Source organism: Bombina bombina, chromosome 6, assembly GCF_027579735.1.
Source record: "Bombina bombina isolate aBomBom1 chromosome 6, aBomBom1.pri, whole genome shotgun sequence".
Lineage (NCBI taxonomy): Eukaryota > Metazoa > Chordata > Amphibia > Anura > Bombinatoridae > Bombina > Bombina bombina.
The window spans coordinates 848,870,148-848,896,768 of record NC_069504.1 but is presented as its reverse complement, the minus strand read 5'-3'; the positions used below and the strand labels follow the sequence as shown (position 1 = coordinate 848,896,768).

The following is a 26,621-nucleotide window of genomic DNA, read 5'->3' as shown; positions in this document are numbered from 1 at the left end:
CATTGATGTTTTTTGTGCTAGATCCTGCTGTGCATGTCACAATACATTGTGAGGGTAAGAAAGTGACATCAAGAACTGTAAGAGGTCGTAACCCTGAGTTTGATCTGAAAGGAGTGTTCTACCGCAAACGAGAGCAGCGACCTATTGTTGTACAGGTAGAGCTAAGATCATCACTCCTCTAACATATCCTTAAACTCCTCTGCTAAGTCACTGTCCTTACAACCCCTGTTATCATGATTTATAGGCTCTTGAAAGAAACCCCTTGCTTCACAATATGTTTAAAATTATGCATTACCCTTATCTTCCCTCTCCACACACTCACTTTCTTTACAAATCCTTTTTTCACTATCATAATCCTTTAATCAAAATTGCTCTCCTCATAACCCCTCTACTCTTATTCTCTCTCCTTATATCCACTCTCTTCACTACAGTTCTCCTCTTAACCTCTCTCTTTGCCACAGCTCTCTTGATAACTACTCCCCTAACAGTCCCTCTTCTTATAACTGTCCCCTTCCTACCCCCTTTCCTGATAAACCCTCCCTTTTAGCCATCTCTCATGATAATTTCTGTACTTACTACTGCTCTCATCATAATCCTTCTCCTCACTGTGCCTCTCCTAATGTCCCTTCTCCTTACTACAGCTTTCCTCTTGACCTCTCTCTTCATTATAGTTGTCTTGCTAACCCCTCCCCTAGCTGTCCCTCTCCTCATACTGTCTGTCCTTACTACAACTCTCCTTATAATCCTTCTCCTCATAACCCCTCTCCTCACATTACTTCTCCATATAGTCCCTCTCTTTAGAACAGCTCTTATCTCTACAGCTCTGCACGCTGACCCTCTCCTCAACTCCTCTCCTCACAATACTTCTCCTTGTCCTCCTCATCACACTCTCCTCACAAACACTGTCCTCACAACCTCTGTCTTCAAACCATTTCTCTTCACAACTGCTCTCCTCAGATTAATTCTGATAGTCCCTATCTGTAGTACATCTCTCTTCATAACATGTCCACTCACAGCACATCCTCTTACTCACAACCCCTCTCTACAAGATTTTATACTACTCCCCACAAATCTCTTCCCCTTACAACCCTTCCCTTTTATCACAACCACCTACCACCAGTGCCTTTCTTCACTATACTCATATTATTGGGATTTTCTTTCACTTACTCCCATCCTGTTTCACTCATTCACTCATATACTTTCTCTGCTTTGCTTCATTATCATCTGGTTCACTTTTTGTTTTATCCACAACTTTTTTTCATTTTTTATGTCAGCCACTTTTTGTCTCCTCTCTCCCTTTAACTGACTCCCTAGTTCAAACTGGATCTCAGACTTATTCCTTTGCCTCTCTATTTAAATTGTTCCCTTTAAATTTCCTACCAATTGAAAACACTTTCTTGAGCTTTTGTGTCTGTGTTTCAGGTCTGGCAGTCTAACTGTTTACGGGATACTCTCCTGGGCAGTGTGTCTGTCCCCTGCACTGCAGGAGAGATTGATCAGACCTCTGTTCTAAAGATACAGGGCAAAGAAGGAAGATCAGCTGGCTACATCATGATAGAGACTTCTACCAGCTCTGACCTGACCATGCTCTGAGAGTCCTCATATTTATTACTCTGTTCTGTGCACCTTATCTTCATGTTTCTCTGCTACTTACCACTTTTATTTGTTTTATTCTCTTTTTCAGTCATTCTCCAATTACTTCTCTCCTGTCAGTTCCTTTTTCATTTTTTTTTTTTTTTTTACTCATTTTACTTTTTGTCTCTTTTATTTGTCTCTCTTTAATTTTCTCTTCCCCCAATCTTTTTTCTATTTTTTGTTGATAATGTACAATTTTAATTTATACCAACATCTAATTATTTCATATTAAAGAGATATATAACAGTCTGTTTCCTTGTTGCAATTAAAAGGCCATAGCAGCAGTGTGTTATCATTAATATTGCAGTATTTAAATTGTAGCTCCTTTATCTTTTCATTTGAAAAAACTAATTTTGCCTATTATATCTCCACTTATACTGAACATTTCTAAACTTAAGTTCTGGTTCTTTTTATTATAGTCTGTGTGTATTTACACCAGTGTGCTATTCTACTACCCTCAAAACAGTTTTTTAATTGTATATTTATTATTAGCATTCAATATATTATACCAGTATTCAAGGCAGCTATATGAGAGGGCTACATTGTGTACTCGAGTTCTAGGTCCACCTAGAATCCCAAACACTGGGGCCTATCTATCAAGCCCTGAAAGGAGCTTGATGGCCCGTGTTTCTGGTGAGCCTTCAGACTTTCCAGAAACACAAGTTATGGAGCAGCGGTCACAAAGACCGCTGCTCCATAACCCTATCCGCCTGCTCTGAGTAAGATCAGGTTGATTGACACCTCCCTGCTGGCGGCCTAGTCTGCAGAGGGTGGCGTTGCACCAGCAGCTCTTGTCAGCTGCTGGGGCAATGCTGAATACGGAGAGCATTCAGTGATGTCGGATCAGGTCTGCAAGACATTTGTTAAATTGGCCTCACTGTGCGCATCCCACACAACAACATAGATCCCAAGTGTTAGTATAGAATGATTGAAACTTTATTTAAATTTCTTGGTAGCAATCACAAACGTTGTACTAGCTGTGGGCCTATAAAAAAATATCTTCCAAGTCTGACTATGTTTCTCTTATTTCCAAGATCACCTTCAACCAAACCTTTTTGTTATTAATGTTAATTCTGTGCCAAAAACCTTCCCTGTTGGGCACTCCCTAAGGGATTAAATGACACAACGTCATGTTGTGTATAAAATCATAACAGAATAACCTAAATAACGGATTAACCACACACACACAAGATTGGAGGTAAGACCATGTAGGTCATTTATTTAAAGGCACTGAACTTAAAGTGAATGTAAAGTCAAGCTCAATGCTAAACACTGCTTAAAAGCTGACCTTAAAATACTGCCACTTTAATTCATAATTTTTTCAGCAAACCTCTAATTAACTAGTATTTGAGCTTTATTTCATTACGATCGTCATCTCAATCCTCCGCCCGCCATCTTGGATTAATGATTGACATTGTAGGCTCGCTTGTGTCAACCAATAATCCGATCAACCACGGGGGGACCAAACCCCTTTCGGCTACGTCACTCGTATGTAATGCGCCTGTGTTTGGAAGCCGTCACACAGAGCTCTCACGCACGTTCACATTTAGCGCATGCGCTATTACACTTATGGGACTTTTCAGAGCGCTTGGTAAGTACGCAACGCATGCGCTGTGTATAGCAAAGCCGGGAGCGCGCATTGACTTTACGTATACAGTGGGTGGGACTGCTGTATACCTTACAGGGGATTAAATCTGGAAGTTGCGGGTGGGAGGAGCTGCTACCTAAAACGGAGCAAATTTGGTAATAAAAATATAACCTTTACTTTGTTTTTTTTAAAAAAATAAAGCGGCGGTTTTCTTTATTAACTTGAAAGCAATATTAAAATTGCTTAAAATAAGACAAAATTGACATTCACTTTAATAACCATAAATCACATTAACATCAAGGCCATTTCTCTTTAAATCTCAAAGATTACTATGGCGGCAATTGAGTCCTGACCTAACCCCTATGAAACAGGTTGCAGGCCCAGGCAAGCTGAGACAGTGCAGAGGGAAGCACCCTCAAGCACACACCTGAGGACGTCGCTCCCCCCACAATGACTGTCACTCCTCCCTGCTGTCTGCCTGCAGCCTGGGCCTGAACCGCCTACCAACGTTAGGGTGTAAGTGTGGTTTTCTCTTTGTATGTATTACCACTCCAACCATAAGGGCCCCTGTCCAGCATGTCATACTAACATGTTGCAACAAAAGGGGAGCTGATAAATTACAAATTCTGAACTTACCAGTGACTATGGGTCGACTAACCCTGTTCGAGCCGAGAATTCTAATAAGGCGAAAATATTAACACTAGTGCCGCCATATAGGGTAGGAGGGAGAAGCTCCATGGTGTCCAGAAGAAGGAGGGCCGAAAACCTTAGTACTCTTTAACTGTAAGTAAAGCCCACCTCTGTAACTAAGTTGCAACAAGCAGAACACTCACATTTACACTAGCTAAGGACCTTAATTCACTATAGGCTAAATTCAGCCCTAAACTTCCATTTTTGTATACTGTTACACTTTTTAATGTTAAAAACTTATAAAGATTTATCTTTTATGTATGCATACCCTTCTTGCTGGATGAAACACCAAAACATTGTGGGCCAGATTACAAGTGGAGCAGTATTTACCACTTCCGCTATATCGATAATTGCGATACTAGTAAACTTTTAACGTGCGTCTGGTTGCGCTGGTATTATGAGTTGAAAGTAAAATGTTATCGCACTTGCACTAACCCGACATGTGCAAACAGGTTACTTCTAGCACAATTATCTGTCATGCAAAAGATAACCTGTTCTCCCATAGAAGTCAATAGAGAAAAAAAAAGTTGAAAAAAACACAGACTTGTGCGCTAACCCGAACTCATATTCTTATATGCCCTAACTCATACATACAGTATCTGACAAAAGTGAGTACACCCCTCACTTTTAAAAAAAAAAAAAATGTTATTATATATTTTAACCCCTTAACGACCGAGGACGTGCAGGGTACGTCCTCAAAAAAAAGGCAGTTAACGCCTGAGGACGTACCCTGCACGTCCTCGGTGTGGAAAGCAGCTGGAAGCGATCCTGCTCGCTTCCAGCTGCTTTCCGGTTATTGCAGTGATGCCTCGATATGGAGGCATCCTGCAATAACCTTTTGAAGCCATCCGATGCAGAGAGAGCCACTCTGTGGCCCTCTCTGCACCGGAGATCGGTGACTTACTCCGTTGGTGGGTGGGAGCAGGACCGGGAGGCGGGTGGTGGCCATCGATGGCCCTGGTTGATGCGGAGGGGGGCGGGATCGTGGGCGGCGATGTCAGGGCGCACGCACAGACGCGCGCACGTGCACAGGGAGGCGGGGGCGGGAGCGTGCACGGGGAGGGAGCGGGTGGGAACCGCTACACTACAGAAATATTTTATGTAGAAGTGGGGGATATTATTTAAAATTTAGCAAGATCGGGTAGCAAGATCGGTATGGTGGGATGTTAGTCTGTGGGGGGGGGGAAGCTACACTACAGAAAAAAATAAATAAAAAAATAATAAAACCCTTTTTTTTGTTGCAAACTGGGTACTGGCAGACAGCTGCCAGTACCCAAGATGGCCCCCAATAAGGCAGAGAGGGGGGGTTAGAGAGCTGTTTTGGGGGGGATCAGGGAGGTTGGGGCTAAGGGGGGATCCTACATAGCAGCATATGTAAATATGCTCAATTTTTTAAAAAGAATATTCAAAGATGCCTTTTATTTTAGTACTGGCAGACTTTCTGCCAGTACTTAAGATGGCGGGGACAATTGTGGGGTGGGGGAGGGAAGGGAGCTGTTTGGGAGGGATCAGGGGGTGTGATGTGTCAGGTGGGAGGCTGATCTCTACACTAAAACTAAAATTAACCCTGCAAGCTCCCTACAAACTACCTAATTAACCCCTTCACTGCTAGCCATAATAAACATGTGATGTGCAGCAGCATTTAACAGCCTTCTTATTACCAAAAAGCAACGCCAAAGCCATGTATGTCTGCTATTTCTGAACAAAGGGGATCCCAGAGAAGCATTTACAAACATTTGTGCCATAATTGCACAAGCTGTTTGTAAATAATTTCAGTGAGAAACCTAAAATTGTGAAAAAAATTACGTTTTTTTTAATTTGATCGCATTTGGCGGTGAAATGGTGGCATGAAATATACCAAAATGGGCCTAGATCAATATTTGGGGTTGTCTACTACACTACACTACAGCTAAAATTAACCCTAGAAGCTCCCTACATACGCCCTAATTAACCCATTCACTGCTAGGCATAATACACATGTGGTGCGCAGTGGCATTTAGCAGCCTTCTAATTACCAAAAAGCAACGCCAAAGCCATACATGTCTGCTATTTCTAAAGTAAGGGGATCCCAGAGAAGCATTTACAATCATTTATGCCATAATTGCATAAGTTGTTTGTAAATAATTTCAGTGAGAAACCTAAAGTTTGTGAAAAAATTTGTGAAAAAGTGAACAATTTTCTTTATTTGATCACATTTGGCGGTGAAATGGTGGCATGAAATATGCCAAAATGGGTCTAGATCAATACTTTAGGATGTCTTCTAAAAAAAAATATATACTTGTCAATGGATATTCAGGTATTCCTGACAGATATCAGGGTTTCAATGTAACTAGCGCTAATTTTGATAAAAAATGGTTTGGAAATCGCAAAGTGCTACTTGTATTTATGGCCCTATAACTTACAAAAAAAGCAAAGAACATGTAAACATTAGGTATTTCTAAACTCAGGATAAAATTTTGAAACTATTTAGCATGGGTGTTTTTTGGTGGTTGTAGATATGTAACAGATTTTGGGGGTCAAAGTGAGAAAAAGTGTGTTTTTTTCCATTTTTTCCTCATATTTTATAATTTTTTTTATAGTAAATGATAAGATATGATGAAAATAATGGTATCTTTAGAAAGTCCATTTAATGGCAAGAAAAACGGTATATAATATGTGTGGGTACAGTAAATGAGTAAGAGGAAAATTACAGCTAAACACAAACACCGCAAAAATGTAAAAATAGCCTTGGTCCCAAACGGACAGAAAATGTAAAAGTGCTGTGGTCATTAAGGGGTTAATGAGACAACACTGAAGAAATGGCAATTTGCTACAATGTAAAGTAGTGAGTGTACTGCCTATATAACAGTGTAAATTTGCTGTCCCCTCAAAATAATTCAACACACAGCCATTAATGTCTAAACAGAAGTGAGTACACCCCTAAGTGGAAATGTCCAAATTGGGCCCAATTAGCCATTTTCCCTCCCCAGTGTCATGTGACTCGTTAGTGTTACAAGGTCTCAGGTGTGAATGTGGAGCAGGTGTGTTAAATTTGGTGTTATCACTCTCACACTCTCTCAAACTGGTCATTAGAAGTTCAACATGGCACCTCATGGCAAAGAACTCTCTGAGGATCTGAAAAAAGAATTGTTACTCTACATAAAGTTGGCCTAGGCTATAAGAAGATTGCCAAGACACTGAAACTGAGCTGCAGCACGGTGGGTAAGACCATACAGCGGTTTCACAGGACAGGTTCCACTCAGAACAGGCCTCGCCATGGTCGACCAAAGAAGTTGAGTGCACATGCTCAGCGTCATATCCAGAGGCTGTCTGTCTAGACGTATGAGTGCTGCCAGTATTGCTGCAAAGGTTGTAGGGTTGGGGGGTCAGCCTGTCAGTGCTCAGACCAAATGCTGCACACTGTATCAAATTGATCTGCATGGCTGTCGTCCCAGAAGGAAGCCTTTTCTAAAGATGATGCACAAGAAAGCCTGCAAACAGTTTGCTGAAGACCAGCAGACTAAGGACATGGATTACTGGAACCATGTCCTGTGGTCCGACGAGACCAAGATAAACTTATTTGGCTCAGATGGTGTCAAGTGTTTGTGGTGGCAACCAGGTGAGGAGTACAAAGACAAGTATGTCTTGCCTACAGTCAAGCATGGTGGTGGGAGTGTCATGGTCTGTGCCTGCATGAGTGCTGCCGGCACTGGGGAGCTACAGCTCATTGAGGGAATCATGAATGTCAACATGTACTCTGACATACTGAAGCAGAGCATGATCCCCTCCCTTTGGAGACTGGGCTGCAGGTCAGTATTCCAAAATGATAAAGACCCCAAACACACCTCCAAGATGACCACTGCCCTGCTAAAAAAGCTGAGGGTAAAGGTGATGGACTGGCCAAACATGTCTCCAGACCTAAATCCTATTGAGCATCTGTGGGGCATCCTCAAATGGAAGGTGTGGGAGCGGAAGGTCTCTAACATTCACCGGCTCCATGATGTCGTCATGGAGGAGTGGAAGAGGACTCCAGTGGCAACCTGTGAAGCTCTGGTGAACTCCATGCCCAAGAGGGTTAAGGCAGTCCAGGAATATAATGGTGGCCACAAAACATATTGACACTTTGGGCCCAATTTGGACATTTCCACTTAGGGGTGTACTCACTTTTGTTGCCAACGGTTTAGACATTTATGGTTGTGTGTTGAGTTAATTTGAGGGGACAGCACATTTACACTGTTATAAGGGCTGTACACTCACTACTTTACATTGTAGCAAAGTGTAATTTCTTCTTAACTGCATGAAGAATAATTCTTAAACAGAGAAGGTTCTCTGGTCCTGATATTGAGACTCTGATACAGGTTTGTAAGCCTGTGTCCCAGAAGATTTATTATGAGTGTCGGAAGACCTTTTTTGGTGTAAGGATCATGTTTTTTCCTGGCATTGTTTTAGAATTCCTAGGATTTTGCAGTTTTTGCAAGATGGTTTGGATAAGGTTTTTTTTTCCTGACAGCTTTTTTGAAGTGTCAGATTTCTGCTCTTTCAGTTCTTTTCTGCTAGAAGATTTCTTATCTTCCAGATATTCTCAGTTTGGTTCAGACTTTGGGGCCGATTTATCAAGCTCCGTATGAAGCTTGATGCCCCTGTTTCTGCGTGAGCCTTGAGGCTCGTGGAAACAGAAGTTATGAAGCAGGGGTCTAAAGACCCCTGATCCATAACTTGTCCATATGCTCTGAGGCCGTGGACAGAAATCAACCTGATCGAATACGATCAGGTAGATTGACACCCCCAGTTCACAAGAACTGCTGTTGCAATGATAAATGCCAACAGAGTATGCTGTCAGCATTTATCGTTGTGCAGTGGACATAAAACGCTACATCGTATCATGTCCGCTTGCACAATGATAAATCTACCCCTTTGGCTTGAGTCAAGCCTGTTCTTAAACAATTTCCTCCACTTTGGAGTCTTATCTTGGTTTTAACGGGTTTGCAGGTTCCTTCTTTTTGAGCCTATGCATAAGGTTTTGTTTATTTTGCCTATTTCTTCTGTTAGAAGAGTTTCTGAGTTATCTGCTCTTTCATGTGAGCCTCTTATCTTATTGCTTAAGGATATGTTTTTAGGACTAAATTTGTTTTCTTTCATTGGGTTGTATCTTCTGACTATATCAGTTGGGTATTTTTTTGTCTCTTCTTTGTGTCCTAATCCTTAAAATTCTTCAGAGAGTTTTTTTTGCATACTTTGTATATTGTTAGAGCATTGATGTGTTATGTTGACGTTACTATAGTTTTCAGACAAACTTCTAGTTTGTTCTGCCTTTTTCTGGAACCAGAAAAGAGAACGCTTCTGCCATTTCGTCAGCCTCCACTTTAATAGATTACTGCTCATTCTACTAGATTAGTTGCCATTTCTTGAAGAATGAGGCTTTAGTTAACCAAATTAGCAAGGCAGCTACTTGGTCTTCTTTTCATACTTTTACTAAATTCTACCATTTTGATGTTTCTGCTTCTTCTGAGGTGGCCTTTGGTAGGAAAGTCCTTTAGGCAGTTGTTTCAGGATGATTTACTTTTTTTGTCTGTTAGTTATGTTTTCATTGCATTGTTTTGCCATTTTTTAGATTTTTGGGGGGTTGTGGATAGATATAGCCAATTTCAACCGAAAATGTAGTGCTTCCATTCCATGCCACACACATGTACATATGCGCAGTTGGAAATGGTAGCAAATTCCAATGCTGTGATATACTATTGAAATAAACGTTTTTGACTGCTTATGCGTGGGACGCATACCACTTGTTACTTATACCTCCATATATAAATAATATTAACTAAAGGTTCTCCAACACTTTTAAATATGCAGCTCCATATGTCATCATAATAAAGCTTACTCCTTAAATGTATTGACTGTCCATTAAGGAATTGGATAAGCTACAGGTGCATTTAGGAGTAAGCTTTATTATTATGACATATGAAGCTGCATATTAAAAAGTGTTGGAAAAACTGTTTAGTTAATTTTATTTACATATGGAGGTTTAAGTAAGCAATCATGTGCTGGTGGTGTTCATTTCAATAATATATAACAGTGTCGGAATTTGCTACAATTTTCAACTGCGCATGCGTTCATGTTGACGGTCACTTTAGAATGCAATGGAAGCACTTAATTTTCCTCTCTGTAAAAATTTGCTACCTCCAGCCAGGCATGCTTGTCATTAAGTGATCACATTCCACACAATCTTTTCAAACATATGTTGAGTGCGATTATGTAATTCTGAGCATGCGCTGATGGAGGTAGCAATTTTCAAAGGAAGCAAAATCTGACAGAACACCAGCAACATCACTGGTCTGTTAGGGTTGAAAATAAATTAACAGCTTTATAGAGCGCTGCAGGAACAGGAGGAAAAACAATCACATGGTGAATAGTAACAACGCCATAGTAGTTGTGCCCAGTTTTGGGGTATTGAAACAATTATTTTCATTTTATTTGCAAAATGTCTGTTTCCTACAGCTGTATTGTGCTGTTTGAGTTAGACCACACAATACAGAGCTTATACTTTACATTTTTTCAGTTTATTTTCCCAGTTTAGAAATGACATAATGGTAAGACGCTACAGATAAAGTCTGTAATATAGATGATAGGCAAATAGAAATGGATGGCGCTGGTCTTGATATGAAGTTAAATTTTCTAATGATAGATAGAAATGGACTTGATGTGCAAGTTTAAATCCAACAAAATAATGTGCAGTATACTCACTCCTTCAGTAATGTGAGTTCAGCTTCTAAGGTGTGCCTTTCTCCAAAGAATAGGAAATAAATCCCAAAGAGGATGTCAGCTGGGTTATCAAATATAGTAAGTCCGGCTCGTCACAGGAAAGAATGATTCCAAGTGTATGAAAGATAAAAATAAACTTTTTTATCTTTCATACACTTGGAATCATTCTTTCCTGTGATGAGCCGGACTTACTATATTTGATAACCCAGCTGACATCCTCTTTGGGATTTATTTCCTATTCTTTGGAGAAAGGCACACCTTAGAAGCTAAACTCACATTATTGAAGGAGTGAGTATACTGCACATTATTTTGTTGGATTTAAACTTGCACATCAAGTCCATTTCTATCTATCATTAGAAATTTAACTTCATATCAAGACCAGCGCCATCCATTTCTATTTTCCTATTGTCTGTACAGTCCCTGGGGAGAGACTGAAGGAAGGCAGCGGTCATCTTTATATCACTTTGACAAGGAGAGTATTGTTTTTTAGCACATTGTGTTGAGCATATTTGTTTGTTAACATCTGACTTGTTTGCTATACACACACTATCTGTACACTGTAATATAGATGGCAAAGAGGACATCCCAGCAGATCGGAGCCATTCTAGCTGAGGCGTTCACTCTCCGTGATCCTCCGGTATTGTGACCTGCTGGCCTGCTAAAGATCTCGACACAGAGGAGCCTTGGGTGAGATTTCTGTGCCCCATTTATATATATATATATATATATATATATATATATATATATATATATATATATGTTTGCCACACTTCCAACAGGGTTCCCCCTCATATAGGCCCTGGTCTCACCTTATAAGTTTCTGACCCCCCTCTCCGGGCTGTACACATGGGTTGTGGATTGTGGGCCTGGACTGAGCTAAGCTTCCCAATGCAAATAATATGCCCGCAGCACATTTACCTAGTTGAGAGATATGCCTTCTGCATGGCCTTAATGAGCTGAAGAGGATCAGGGGGACTGGCAGCTGTAAAAATACAAATTTGACATACATGAATGGTTCTGCAGTGTGTGAGACCTAGAGACCTACAAAGACTCCCATTAACACCCTGAGTCCACGCAGCATAGGTCCTAGTGAGTTAATTTGCCTTTTCTTTGCCCAGGTCTGTGCTTCCTCTGACTGACACCTTCATCCCCCAGAGGAGGGGGCTGTAGATCCCTGGCCTCATTTGGTCTGTGCTTGCTTTGTAAGTCCTGAAGATAATAAAGTGGTCTCCATGTTTGTCCTATCTGCCCACCTGCTTTAAGAGTTGTATTGCAGTGACCACTTTTGCTATGCTCACAATATTTTTATTTTTTATTTTATGGCTCTCTGGGACCCTTAACAACAACCATTGTATCTGTGGACTTATGCTACGCACTGACCCCAAAGGTCATGGACTTTTAGTGTTAGCTGCTGCGTCTGCCTTAATGTCTTTGAGGCCCTAGCCCAAAGTGGAAGGTCATTTCATTGTGTCACCTAAGCCTAATTTCATCACCAATCATTACTGTGTGTAATATTTCTAACATATCTGACATACACTCTGTTTGCTTTGTGGTGTTGTTGCATTTTCAAGCTGTGTATTTATAGTATAGGGGTCTCCCCCCTTGCCACTCTCCCCTTCCGGCTCAGCTTGCCTGAGCTGGTCGCTTCCCCTTCCCTTTCCCCTTCCTTTGGGTCGTATCCTTGTTAAGTATATACATTGTCCTTCGTGACCCCTAGCTTTCTCTCCCTTTCTGACCCAACTTGTCTGAGTTGGTCACCTCCTCTTCCCTTTTCCCCTTCCTTCGTGTCGTATCCCCTGGTCCCGAGTCTGGTGGGGGTCATTACTTTTGACCTGTGTTAGGGGGGTCTCGCTGGCCCGTGCCCCTCTGTGGCAGAGCTCTTCAGCATATTTTAGGCCCGTAAGAGTTTTGGTCTTTGTGATGACACCAATATAAGGGGGTAGGGGTCAGGAGAGGCCGGAAGGGTAACTATTCTGAGCCTGTATATTGCTATATATCTTGCATTTAAAGTTTTCCTTCTCCCTCTGCTCCAACACTATACCCGAAAATACCTCATACTTCCAGACGGCACTCGAAAACCCCAGGGCCCATCAAAAATGGTCCTAGACCATTTTAAACAACCACCTAAAGGTCCAGATGAGGATTGATGGTCTGAGCGACTCGGAATCCCTAGGAGAGGGATCTCAGCCCGACATCTCACTGTCCTCCCAATCCCAACATTTCATTACCGAAGCCACCCTTAAAAAAATGTTTGCGCGCTCTATCAAAAAGGAAATTCAGAGGAGTCATGCAGAGCTGAAAAAAGATATTTCGGAAATAGGGGAGAGGGTGGACTCTCTCGAGAGGAAGCAAGATGATATTACTACTGATCAGGCGAATCTCTTGGCGTATTCAGAGGCCTTATCTGACCAACTGAGTCACCTTGAATTTAAGCTTGCTGATGTTGAACATTGAGCTCGCAGGAATAATGTCCGGTTTAGGGGAATACCAGAGGATATCACACCAGCTGAACTGCAGAACGTCTTAACAGAACTCTTTAACAATCTTTTGGGTCCTGTCGAAGGCATGACCACTACCATGGAAAGAACTCATAGGGGGCGCTGCGCCCGAGGTCAGTCTCTCAGGAGAAACCAAGAGACGTTTTCACAGCTTCCTCTTCAAAGACAAGCTTATGCAGGCTGCTTTTCACAAACCGCAGGTGTCAGAGAAGTTTAAGGACATTCAGCTGTTACCCAACCTATTGGCGCACACTCTTCAACACAGAAGACATTACCAACCAGTCACGTTGGCACTCAGGCGGGCAGGTATTAAGTACAGATGGGGCTACCCAACCAAGCTGATAATCTCTAAGGACAACCAGACACACACAGTGTCCACTCTGGCTCAAGGGACCACTTTGCTTATGCAATGGGGACTTGTAACTGACAACCTGAGTGTCCCTACCCCTATCAAAGCGAAGGTGTGGGCCAATGCACCTGAATGGCCTACCAAGGACCAAAGACCCCAGAGGCTGAAAACACAGCAGCTGCAGGACTCTCAGCAACTTCACACAATCCCTTCCTGAATTCAAGCTCCTATTTGAGGCTAGTCTTGTTTCCCTCCATTGAGTCCCGCTCCCTCTGCTAGTTTTGGCAGTTGGCTCTGAGCGAAATGTGGCCACGCACGGCCGAGAAGATGCTCCAATAGTTTTGATAAGTTTGTTCAATTTTCTATTTATATTGTTTAATGTTATGCATGTTAAGTTAAGGAGCAGGGCTGGCACAGCACAGGTTAAAGTGTATTTGCCTTGATGGAGGGATGATACTAATAATGATAATAATGTTGTTGGTTGAATGCACTGTTAATTGTTGCTCTTATCACTAAACCAATGCTACTATATTCGTATACATCTTCTGGTTGATTGTCACCAATGACCATATACATGACTCGACCCCCTAAGGAAAGGAGTGGGTCGGGGAGTCTGGCCCCCACGACCTCTGCTTTGCTCTTTGCTCCCCCCCATAAAGGGTAGCCCATGCCAGGGTTCCACCCAGGTGGACTATTTCCACCTCAAAGCTCAATACATTGCCCTGATTCACTGACTTGACCAACTTACCTCCTCCTTTCCCTCCCCCCTTTATTTGCCCTTTCTCGATTATTTCAGGCTCCTCAAAACACTTGTTTTGATATGGCTTCGGCTACATCTTCCCCCTCTTGACCCAAACCTTTTGATCATGTGACGATGGCGAACCGACTTAGATTTCTCACTCATAATGTAAGGTAAGGGGCCTTAACTCTCCTTTCAAGAGGAGCTTGCTGGCCCGTTCTCTTAAGTTTCACATCCCAGACGTAGTTTTTCTTCAAGAGACCCATTGGCAGATGGGTTTCCATTCCCGTTCCTAAGTGGTTCTAGAGCACTCCCCTTTCACTAAGAAGGCTAGAGGCACAGCTATTCTGATTCACTAGGGTGGCCTTTGAGCAGATACAGTTGTTTAAAGACTCACAGGCCAGATATACTATCCCGGTTTGTAGACTTGATCATGTGCTCCACACGTTGGTGTCTGTGTACTTGCCCAATTCTCATCAGCCCGCAGACCTCAGAAAGATACGGCAGCTAGTTGACAAATATAGACAGGGTAGGGTCCTGTTGGCAGGGGACTTCAGTATGATTTGGAATCCTAAAATGGACCGCAAAACAGTGTCTTCAGGCAGGAATAACCCTCAATCTGACCACATCTCTGCACAGTTCAGGACCATAATGTCACAGTATGGCTATTTCAATATCTGGAGGTCAATGCACACAAGAGAAAGGGACTATACCCACTATTCCCACCCACACAAAACTTACTCCCGGTTGGATCATATTTTTTGCCAAGCGGTGACTCTAGACTTGATACCACATACCAATATTTCTCTTAGCTCCTGGTTCGACCATGACTTAGTCATAGCTTACTTATGCCCATCTGACGGCCCACCACATAGAGCTAACTGGTGCCTTACAAGGCATATATTGGCAGACATCCCCTTCTGGGAAGATATGAGACAAAATATAGTTGAGCTCATTCGGCAAAATGACAACCTACAGACCTCAGATGACATTCTTTGGGGAGCTGTTAAAGTGGCAGTTAGAGTATTTATTATCCACAAGTAGGTCCATTTGAGAAAGATGACTGGCCTCACTTTGGCTCAGGCGCATACAAAACATAGGACTTTAGAGTCTATCAATCGCGCTTCTACTACCGTAGACATTTCGGCACAGATCACCACAATTAGGGCCCATATTAATCAGCTAGAATTGCACAGAACCCAACACGACCTTACCAGGCTTAAACAAATATTTTACCATAAAGGTAACAGGGCTGACACTATGCTGGCTAACAAATTACAACAAACATAGCGCTTCCCATATACACTAAATTCAGTACAATCATAAAATGCTTAGAACACCCTCCCAGATAGAGGAAAGCTTGCAGATTACTATTCCAAGCTATACAACATAGAGAACACATAAACCGCGCACCCTGCTCCCACACACAGTATTAAGCAGTTTCTAGCTACTCTGGATCTTTCAACACTCACAGCTGATCAACAGGACTCACTTGCTGCCCCATTCACATTGTTGGAGCTTAAACAAATAGTCAAACACATGAAACCCTTCAAGGCCCCCAGGCCAGATGGATGCCCCGCTCAATTTTTCAAGACTTATACCCATGAACTATACCCCTTATTGCTCAGGTTTTTTGGTTTTGTGGGAGGCAAGGGAAAATTCAGGGAGGAATTTTTGGAAGCCACCATCGTCATACTTCTGAAACCTAATAAGGACCCCTCTCTTTGTTCTAGCTACAGACCGATATCCCTGATCAATGTAGATGTTAAAATATATTCTAAACTGATAGCTAACTGAATCTGTAAACTTCTGCCAAGTCTAATCAACCCAGACCAGGTGGGTGTTATTCATAATCGTATGGGACCCGACAACACTAGGCGCCTTATTAACACTGTGTGCGAGTCCACAAGAATGAATAAGCCTTTCTTCTCTTTAGATGCCGAGAAGGCTTTTCGATCAAGTTAGATGGGTCTATCTTTGGGAAACTCTTAAGGTTTTTAAATTCCCCTCTGCAACTTGTCTGGCCATCCAGGCCTTATACTACACTCCGAAGGCCAGGGTCAAGGGCTTAGGTTTCCACTCCCTTCCCTTCCGTATCTCGAATGGCACCAGGCAGGGGTGCTCGTTGTCCCCACTGGTATTTGCCCTAGCGGTGGAACCTCTGGCTGCACGAATATGTCTAGACAGGGAAATGGAGGGGATTTTGCTATTGGGTACTAAACATAAAGTCGCCTTATTTGCGGATAACATCACCATATTCACTGCAGATCTTGCTGGTACCATCCCTAGACTTTTGGATACTCTAAAATCATTTGGGGACCTCTATTTTTATAAACTAAACATCTCAAAAACTGAGATATATTGGTGGGGATACCCACATGATTACATCCTTCAGCTGAAGGATAAATTCAATTTCAAGTGGACAACTGAGCAGGTTACTCACCTAGGTGTGAGGATATTCAATAGTGTAGCACAAATGGTCAAATATCATTTCCTCCCAATCCTGAAAGAATTACGTACCCTAAAACGTACATGGGATCACAAGTCCATTTCCTGGATGGGGCGAATGGCTTCCCTTAAAATGTCCTTCCTTCCGAGACTCACCTATCTCTTTCGATGTCTTTTGATTAGACTCCACATATATTTTTTGCTGCAATTTCAGAGTGAAGGGTCGAAGTTTATCTGACAAGGTAAAACCCCCAGAATTGCTCATAAAACCTTTCAGTTCCCTGTTCACTTAGGTGGTCTGGCCTCCCCTTCTATTGTGAAATATTATGAGGGTGCTATGCTCACACACATTTCTCAGTGGGGAGTACTCCAATCATGTGACATGTTGGAGGGCAATGATGCCTGCTCAAGTTCTCTCCACCTAAGATCTGATTTGGACCCCTCCACATAGCGGAGTCTTTGGGCATTCACAGTTCCGTCATCTTAGAATGTCTTTCTGTTTGGGATAGGATTCAACATCGCCAGCTGATTGCACCACACCCTTCCCCGATTACCTTGGTTGCCGGCCTTTTCACGGGACTGGCAGAAACTCACCCTAATGTTTGTGCTCGCTTAGGTGTCAGACAGGTTTCAGACTTCTGGTCTACGGCCCAACTGGATGGCTTCATTGAGTTATCTCACTTGGAGGCCCATGCAAATACCTTCTATCCTTCACTTTGAAGTCTTTAGAGTCAAAAGCTTTCTAATAAGCTGGGGTTTCCTCCCCTCTTCCTCCCGCACTCTCACCAAATGGGAGTCCATCTGGCGCGGGGGCCGTAGATTGATCAAACCACTGACGACACACTATAATTTATTGGAGGGAACTTCACCGCCCGAGCCAGCCCCACATTTACTTAGATGGGACACTCTCCTACACACTCAAATTTCAGCTAACACTTGGCAAAGGTCCATTTTACTGACTAAGAAATCGCTACACTGCATAACAATGTTTGAAACATATTACAGGGAGTGCAGAATTATTAGGCAAATGAGTATTTTGACCACATCATCCTCTTTATGCATGTTGTCTTACTCCAAGCTGTATAGGCTCGAAAGCCTACTACCAATTAAGCATATTAGGTGATGTGCATCTCTGTAATGAGAAGGGGTGTGGTCTAATGACATCAACACCCTATATCAGGTGTGCATAATTATTAGGCAACTTCCTTTCCTTTGGCAAAATGGGTCAAAAGAAGGACTTGACAGGCTCAGAAAAGTCAAAAATAGTGAGATATCTTGCAGAGGGATGCAGCACTCTTAAAATTGCAAAGCTTCTGAAGCGTGATCATCGAACAATCAAGCGTTTCATTCAAAATAGTCAACAGGGTCGCAAGAAGCGTGTGGAAAAACCAAGGCGCAAAATAACTGCCCATGAACTGAGAAAAGTCAAGCGTGCAGCTGCCAAGATGCCTCTTGCCACCAGTTTGGCCATATTTCAGAGCTGCAACATCACTGGAGTGCCCAAAAGCACAAGGTGTGCAATACTCAGAGACATGGCTAAGGTAAGAAAGGCTGAAAGACGACCACCACTGAACAAGACACACAAGCTGAAACGTCAAGACTGGGCCAAGAAATATCTCAAGACTGATTTTTCTAAGGTTTTATGGACTGATGAAATGAGAGTGAGTCTTGATGGGCCAGATGGATGGGCCCGTGGCTGGATTGGTAAAGGGCAGAGAGCTCCAGTCCGACTCAGACGCCAGCAAGGTGGAGGTGGAGTACTGGTTTGGGCTGGTATCATCAAAGATGAGCTTGTGGGGCCTTTTCGGGTTGAGGATGGAGTCAAGCTCAACTCCCAGTCCTACTGCCAGTTTCTGGAAGACACCTTCTTCAAGCAGTGGTACAGGAAGAAGTCTGCATCCTTCAAGAAAAACATGATTTTCATGCAGGACAATGCTCCATCACACGCGTCCAAGTACTCCACAGCGTGGCTGGCAAGAAAGGGTATAAAAGAAGAAAATCTAATGACATGGCCTCCTTGTTCACCTGATCTGAACCCCATTGAGAACCTGTGGTCCATCATCAAATGTGAGATTTACAAGGAGGGAAAACAGTACACCTCTCTGAACAGTGTCTGGGAGGCTGTGGTTGCTGCTGCATGCAATGTTGATGGTGAACAGATCAAAACACTGACAGAATCCATGGATGGCAGGCTTTTGAGTGTCCTTGCAAAGAAAGGTGGCTATATTGGTCGCTGATTTGTTTTTGTTTTGTTTTTGAATGTCAGAAATGTATATTTGTGAATGTTGAGATGTTATATTGGTTTCACTGGTAAAAATAAATAATTGAAATGGGTATATATTTGTTTTTTGTTAAGTTGCCTAATAATTATGCACAGTAATAGTCACCTGCACACACAGATACCCCCCTAAAATAGCTATAACTAAAAACAAACTAAAAACTACTTCCAAAACTATTCAGCTTTGATATTAATGAGTTTTTTGGGTTCATTGAGAACATGGTTGTTGTTCAATAATAAAATTAATCCTCAAAAATACAACTTGCCTAATAATTCTGCACTCCCTGTATAAAGTCATATCTCAATGGTATCTTGTCCCCATGCGTCTGTCCAAAATGTTCCCGGGAACTTCCCCCCTATGCTGGAGAGGTTGTGGCTTTGTTGGGGACATGGTACACATCTAGTGGGAATGCCCCAAAATTAGAACCCTCTGGGATAGAGGTTTTCGTGCCTTAGCTGACATTGGAAATAGTATTCCTAACAGCCCAGCCACTGCCCTCCTTCATTTGGACCTACACACCTTACCTAAAAACTATAGTTTAATGAGTATATACCTCTTGTAATATATCAAAACAAATATAGCTAGGGCATGGAAAAAAGAACTACCCCCTAAATGGGGGGAGGTTGTGGGCACAATGGCCTTTCTCTACACTATGGAAAAGGCCATATATCATGACCTGAATAAGTCTGACTTGTTTGAAATAGCGTGGGCTGACTGGAAAGATGAGTATGAAACCCTATGGCGCCCATCTGCCACGATACAAGACGTCTCTCCCATTACCTGACATGTAGCTTGACAATCTCCACCTCACGGATTGTCTCATCTGCAGAGACAGCCGGGATCTGTTTTCTACCCCCCTTCTTTTCCCCTTTCTGCTTCCCTCTCCCTCCCATGCACCATTCTTGAAGGGTCTATGGTATTGTATTGAGCATACACTTGTTCTCTCATGTTATCAGGGTTTGTTCCGTAATTTGTCATTCTTGAACTTGTAGTGAGCTGTTTAAATATCAACGTACTGTTATTGGACCATTGAGTCCGATACCTAGATATGTGTCTTTTTGTGTAGAGGTCCTGCAAGTCCCCAATTGTCATTTCTACGTTTTAAAAGAAATAAAAACATATTTAAAATAAAATAAAAAAAATGACATAACATATACTTAAAAATATGCTTTCAGGAATAATGTAGATGAATACAGCTTCTGCGGAAATGTAAAGTTCCAAATCTGTATTGTTTACACTAACCCACTGTACAACTGTACAATACAGCTGTAAAATACCTGGCACCATCACTGATCTGCAAATGTGCACTGCATTTGTCACAAGGTGCGATAATACCTTACCAGGGGTGGACTGACAAGCCAGGCAAATAGGACCTGGACCGAGGGCCCAACATGTAAGGGGGCCCACAAATGGCATCTCAATGACTCCTGATGTGCTGCTTAAGCTGATCTATCAATAACTAAGCATTTAAGTGTTAGTTTAGTGGGGGTCCTGGCCCCAGAGTGGGCATCTTGTGCCTGGATGTGGGGTTTGTTGCTAAGGGGCCTACAGTGTGGGGGGGTCCTGTCGGGGGTCTGTCGCTGTGGGGGCCAATAGAATGTGGGATCTGGCCCTGGAGGTTGGGGGCCCTCTCTCTGGCCCTAGATGTTGGAGGTCCTGGCTATGGAAGTTGGAGGACCTGGTGGGGGCAGTGCAGGGATATGGGCTAGTAATAGGGGCTAGATTACAAGTGGAGTGCTAATTTATCAGAGATCAAATCTCTGCTTTATTTTCTAAAAGTGCCCCAAATGCCCCCAAAATAAAGGGTCTATAAAAAAAACTACAGCACTTGGCAGTTTTTAGGGGTTAAAAGTGGTGGGTGTGTGGTGTTAGAAAAAAAAATGGCACTGAAAAGTGCCTTTACATTGCAGTCTATGGGAACTGTGGGTTCACTGTAAATATAAATGTATATGCTTATAAACATATATATTTATGTTTTAATATGTGTATATACACATAATAACACATACATTTATATGCGCTTAGGTTCTGTGCCATGTATGACGGCATCAAAATGAGGCTCCCATTGGAGTCTATGGAGGTTGCATTTGAATTGCACCTAACTCGTATTACTTAGTTGAGCGCAAATATCTCAAACCGGTCCTCCTGCTCTGAGGCTGCGGACATCAATCTGAGGCTGCGGACATCAATCTGAGGCTGCAGACATCAATCCGCCCGATCGTATACGATCGGGCTGATTGACACCCCCTGTTTGCGGCCACAAATTTTTGTTGTTGAGTTGGGTGACCTATACCTGTGTATTTGAGTGATTAAGCTCCAAATATATCACATAAACATCTGTTTTCGTTAGGGACTTTGTACACTAGATTTTTCTTAGCAGAAATGTTTTGTAGATCCACAAATCTGCAGGGGGCGGCATTGCACAAGCAGTACACAAGAACTGCTTGTGCAATGATAAATGCCAACAGCGTGCGGCGGTGGACATGATATGCTACATCATATCATGTCCGTCCGCTCTGTAATAAATCGGCCCCTGTGTCTCTTCCAATTGATTGGGATAAACCTCCATGGTAGTAAATTTTTAAACATATTAATCTAGATTAGGCATTTAGACATAGGTCTTTAAAAAAGGGACAGTGTGCACCAATTTTCATATAATTGCATGTCATAGACACTACTATAAAGAAAAATCCAGTATAAAACCTTTTAAAAATGTACTTAGAAGCTCCAGTTTAGCACTTTTGATGAGGATAGGCTGGGACACTCGGTGACACCCAGTGGAAGGGGCTGGGAAAGCAGAAAGAGCAGACCCTCCCCCCTTCCCTGCACATAAAAAGACAGATTACACAAACAATAGCCGAACAAATCTGTATACCTGGCTCTACATCTGATACTTTGGGGCTTGGCTAGGAGTCTGCAAATCAGCACATTGTTATTACAACATAAGCAAAACTATACATTGTTACAAAAACCCTCCCATATAGGCTATTTAAATGGATCATCTACAAAACATTTATGCTAAGAAAAAATCTAGTGTACAAAGTCCCTATCGAAAACAGATGTTTATGTGATATATTTGGATCTTAATCACTCAAATACACAGGTAAAGGTCACCCAACACAACAAAAAAGAAATAAAAGCCTTCAAAAGTATTTCAAGTATGTATTAATATTTATCCTATAAACATAACTTTATTGGCCCTACATCCAACTCAGGGCTAGATTACAACGATCCTGCTACAGCGTTAATTGCGCTAGAAGTAAGAATTTTATGCATGTCAGGTTACGCCCAGATTATGAGTTGAAATTAAACTGTTTTCGTTTGCTCGCTCGCTAACCCAACGGGTGCAAAACTTTGAATATCATGCACGCGATAACATATTCCCCCATAGACGTCAATGGGGCAAAAAGGGGGAAAAAAACACCCTACTCACATGCAAATATGATTGCATATTCTCAAGTGCGCTAACCCGGAATGAAAATAAATACATATTTCAACATACGGATAAAATAAAATAAAAATCAGATGCGCTCTCAAAATTTTCTGCAAAAAAAAATATATATATACTGTATAATTGGTGTTTGAGTGATGTGCACTAAAACCCTATATTAAATGTGTGGTAGTGTCCAGACTACTCAGAAATATAACCTAACAATATTAAAAAATTGCAAGTTAAAAGTGTGTCATGTCTCATTATGATATACTTCCCCTTTAAGGATTGTTCTCCTCCCTTTACTTTCCTCAATAAAAGGAACAACAATCCCATCATTCCTTGCTTGATTATGGATGTATACTGAGTCTCTAATTTGAAGCTTAACTCTACAGACTGGCGTAAGCTTCTATGAATCTTGTATCACAGTTATAAAGTTATAAACTCCTCTACTTAAACTATTGCTTATCTAAACAGTGTCAAAGGTTTAGTGAATGTAAACTTACTTCACATCTTTAACGCTGCTACTGCGATCCAAACATCTCCCTTTAAGGCTGCAGCCGTACTAAGATTGTGTGCACACAGAGCCGGTGACGTCACCAGAAGCCGACAAGAGCCGGACACAGAGCACAAGCTGCAAACAAACGCTGAAGCCTCAATTGATAGACACGCTTCTTACAGAAGACTAAATAGGATTACTACAAACACGGACAGGTATGAGAGGATATATACAGACTATTGAGACTATAGTTACTTGGATCTGTTTTATATAACTTATCTGTGTAACGGACTGCTACAATAATCGATACCTTTAAAGTCCTCTTGAGTTGTTACCTGGAATTAATCACACATGTACTCTCCTGAATTAAAACCTTAATAATCCTCTGAAATAAAGTTTCACCTACTCCTGAGGCATTAATATTTAAAACCATTTTATTTCTTGGGAATATTCTGTTCAGAGATCATAATTACTACTGAACTATTAATTTCCTTTTTTTTTTTCTATTAAAGTCAAAGTATATTATTTTTATTTTTTTTCAGCATGTGAAAAGATTTCCTTGCTATGCAAACGTTTATTTTGATATATCTGAATGTCTATCTCTAGTTTAGATTTATATTAAATTGTGTACTGATTTACACTTATTTAGTTCACATTAAAACATTTGCTTTCATTCTGTTCCCTTTCTACTAAAGAATTGTTTTAAGGGTTGTATTGTAAGCAGACATTCAGCATAAAGTAGTAGAACTTAAATTAATAAATGTATACTCAGTTAAAGCATAGTGTTTATATAATTTATTTAATGACAAATTATATCACAGAATAATCAAGCCTATAAAAAAATATTTGATTATTTGATACAGGTTTCATTATGGATCCTCTGGAATTAAATAATCAAAACGCCTCCTTAAATCAGAAAGTGGAGATATTAGCTCAAGGTCTGAATGAGGTGAAAAATGAAAATAATACACTAAAACGTATTCTGAATGATTATGCTACACAAAGATCAAATGAATTGCCTGAACCACAAGTTAACCCACCAACTCCCTTTAATGGAGATCGCTCCAAATTTCGTGAATACAAAAATGCATGTATGTTAATGTTTACTTTGAAACCCAGAACCTATCGCACAGATAGAATCAAGGTCTGTACTGCTATTTCATACCTCTCTGGTGAACCTAGATCTTGGGCAGACAGGTTTTTTGAGGCAGAAGATCTTATTCTCAATTCATTAGAAAACTTCTTTTCAACAATGGCGATATTATATGAAGATACAAATAAACAGCAAACTGCTGAACAAAAATTAAGATCCTTGAAACAAGGGAAAAGAGCGGTGGAGGATTACATCGCAGATTTTCAACTTTGGGCCACAGACTCTCAGTGGAATTCAATCAGTCTTAAAAACCAATTTCGTTTGGGTCTCTCTGAACATCTGAAAGATGAACTTTCTAGAGTTGAATTCCCAGAATCCTTAGAAGCCTTGATCAAACTAAGTATAGCTATGGATAGGAGATACAGAGAGAGAAAGTTCGAAAGACACCAATTCGAAACCCCTTTAAGAAGAATATATCAACCATCTCAAGAGAAAATTAATCCCAAAGCAGTTCCTATGGAAATAGGAACTATTCGTGGACCTTTAAGTCAAGAAGAAAAACAGAGAAGACGTTTGTCAAATCTGTGTTTATATTGTGCAAACAAGGAACATGATGTGGCCTCTTGTCCCATACTCTCACGCCAAAAGAAGGGTAAGTTCCTTGATGTTTGTAGTAAAGATTGCACCAGAACTCAATCTCATCTGTCTATTATGTTATCTTTACAGTGGGATCAACATCAGATAAAGAACGAAGCTATAATTGATTCGGGTGCTGATGGAATCTTCATAGATGAATCAATTGTTAAACTAAATAAAATTCCAATTGTGCAAAAATCCTTGCCTGTTTTTGTTCGTCTTATTGATGGATCACAATTTTTAAAAGGTCCAATAACTCATAATACCATTCCAATGCTAACCATTACCCCTACAGGTCACAAAGAATTTATAATTTATGACATAATTCCCAGCTCCCTACATCCAATAATTCTGGGTTACCCTTGGCTAAACAAACACAATCCATCTATTGATTGGACACAAAACAATGTAACATTCTTATCACAATACTGCCTGGATACTTGTTTCCCTTACATAACAGTAAGACATATGTCTCCCTTATTACCAGACGAATATAAGGATTTCAGTGATGTCTTTAATTTAAAAAATGCCGAGACTTTACCTCCACATAGGCATTTTGATTGCCACATAGATACCAAACCTGGAGTTGAAATACCATCAGGGAGAATATTTCCACTTTCACAGAAAGAATTAACACATTTAAGGGAATACTTGGATGAGAATCTAAGGAAGGGATTTATATCCCCATCCTCTTCTCCAGTTGCTTCTGCTATTTTTTTTGTTCCAAATAAGGATGGATCAATTAGACCTATTATAGATTATAGAGCTCTGAATGCGGTTACCATTAAAAACAGATATCCTTTACCGTTAATCCCGGAAATCATAGAACGCCTTAATGGTGCTACTATTTTTACCAAGCTAGACCTAAAGGGGGCATACAATTTGATACGTATGTGTTCTAGGGATGAATGGAAGACTGATTTCAAGACCAGATATGGCTTGTTTCAATACAATGTGATGTCCTTTGGCTTGACGAATGCACCCGCGACATTCCAGTTCTTCATTAATGAAATTTTTAAAGAACTTATGGATGTCTGCGTCATAGTATATTTGGATGATATACTTATATATTCAAAAAGCTTGATTGAACACAGAAAACACGTACGATGGGTATTAGCTACCCTCAGGGATCATCACCTATATGCAAAAATGGAAAAATGTCAATTCCACAAGGACACCATTAAATTCCTTGGGTATATAATTTCTCCTAAAGGAATACAAATGGACCAAGACAAATTAACAGCAATAACTGATTGGCCTATTCCCACATCTGTAAAAGCATTACAAAGATTTTTAGGTTTTACAAATTTTTATAGAAAATTTATAAACCAATTCTCCACCATTGTTCAACCACTAACTAGATTAACTGGAAAACAAAAATTCCAGTGGGATGCAGAGGCAAACCGTGCTTTTCTTTCTCTCAAAAAGGCATTCACCACAGCTCCTATATTGCATATACCAAATCCTAAATTACCATACACTCTTGAAGTTGACGCCTCCAATGTGGGCATTGGAGCAATTCTATCTCAACCAGAAAAAGACTCCAGTCATTTACATCCAATAGCTTATTTCTCAAGGAGGTTAACTCCGGCTGAAAGAAATTATTCAGTCGGAGATAAAGAACTTTTAGCCATGAAAGCAGCTATGGAACACTGGAGACACTTACTGGAAGGAACTGCAGAACCATTCCAGATTTATACAGATCACAAGAATTTGCAGAATTTAAAAAGAAATAAAACATTATCCTCTAGACAGGTCCGATGGGCCTTGTTTTTGGATCGTTTTAATTTCATCCTTACTCATATCCAAGGTTCAAAAAATATCAAAGCTGATGCTTTGTCCAGATGCTTTGAAAGTACTGCAGAGTCTAATGAAAAGGCCCAAATCATACCCTCACACAAAATCATTGGTACTCTAATTATAACAACCTCAGACCTATACCAAGCTCAACAGTTGGATAAGGATATGCCAACAACTTGCAAACAAGATCCTAACAGTA

The 26,621-nt window shown here is 41.1% G+C and overlaps 1 protein-coding gene across 2 annotated transcripts in view; it reads left to right on the top strand.

Moving 5' to 3' along the window:
• Positions 1–1,881, top strand: part of LOC128663767 (calpain-5-like) — a 74,862-nt gene extending 72,981 nt beyond the window's left edge. For both annotated transcript variants that reach the window (XM_053718260.1, XM_053718259.1), the window contains 2 exons: positions 22–155; positions 1,423–1,881. In XM_053718260.1, coding sequence (XP_053574235.1) covers positions 22–155; positions 1,423–1,593 — 305 coding nt within the window. In that variant the 3' untranslated portion in view covers positions 1,594–1,881. The remainder of the gene's footprint in view (positions 1–21; positions 156–1,422) is intronic.
• Positions 1,882–26,621: the final 24,740 nt, after the last annotated feature.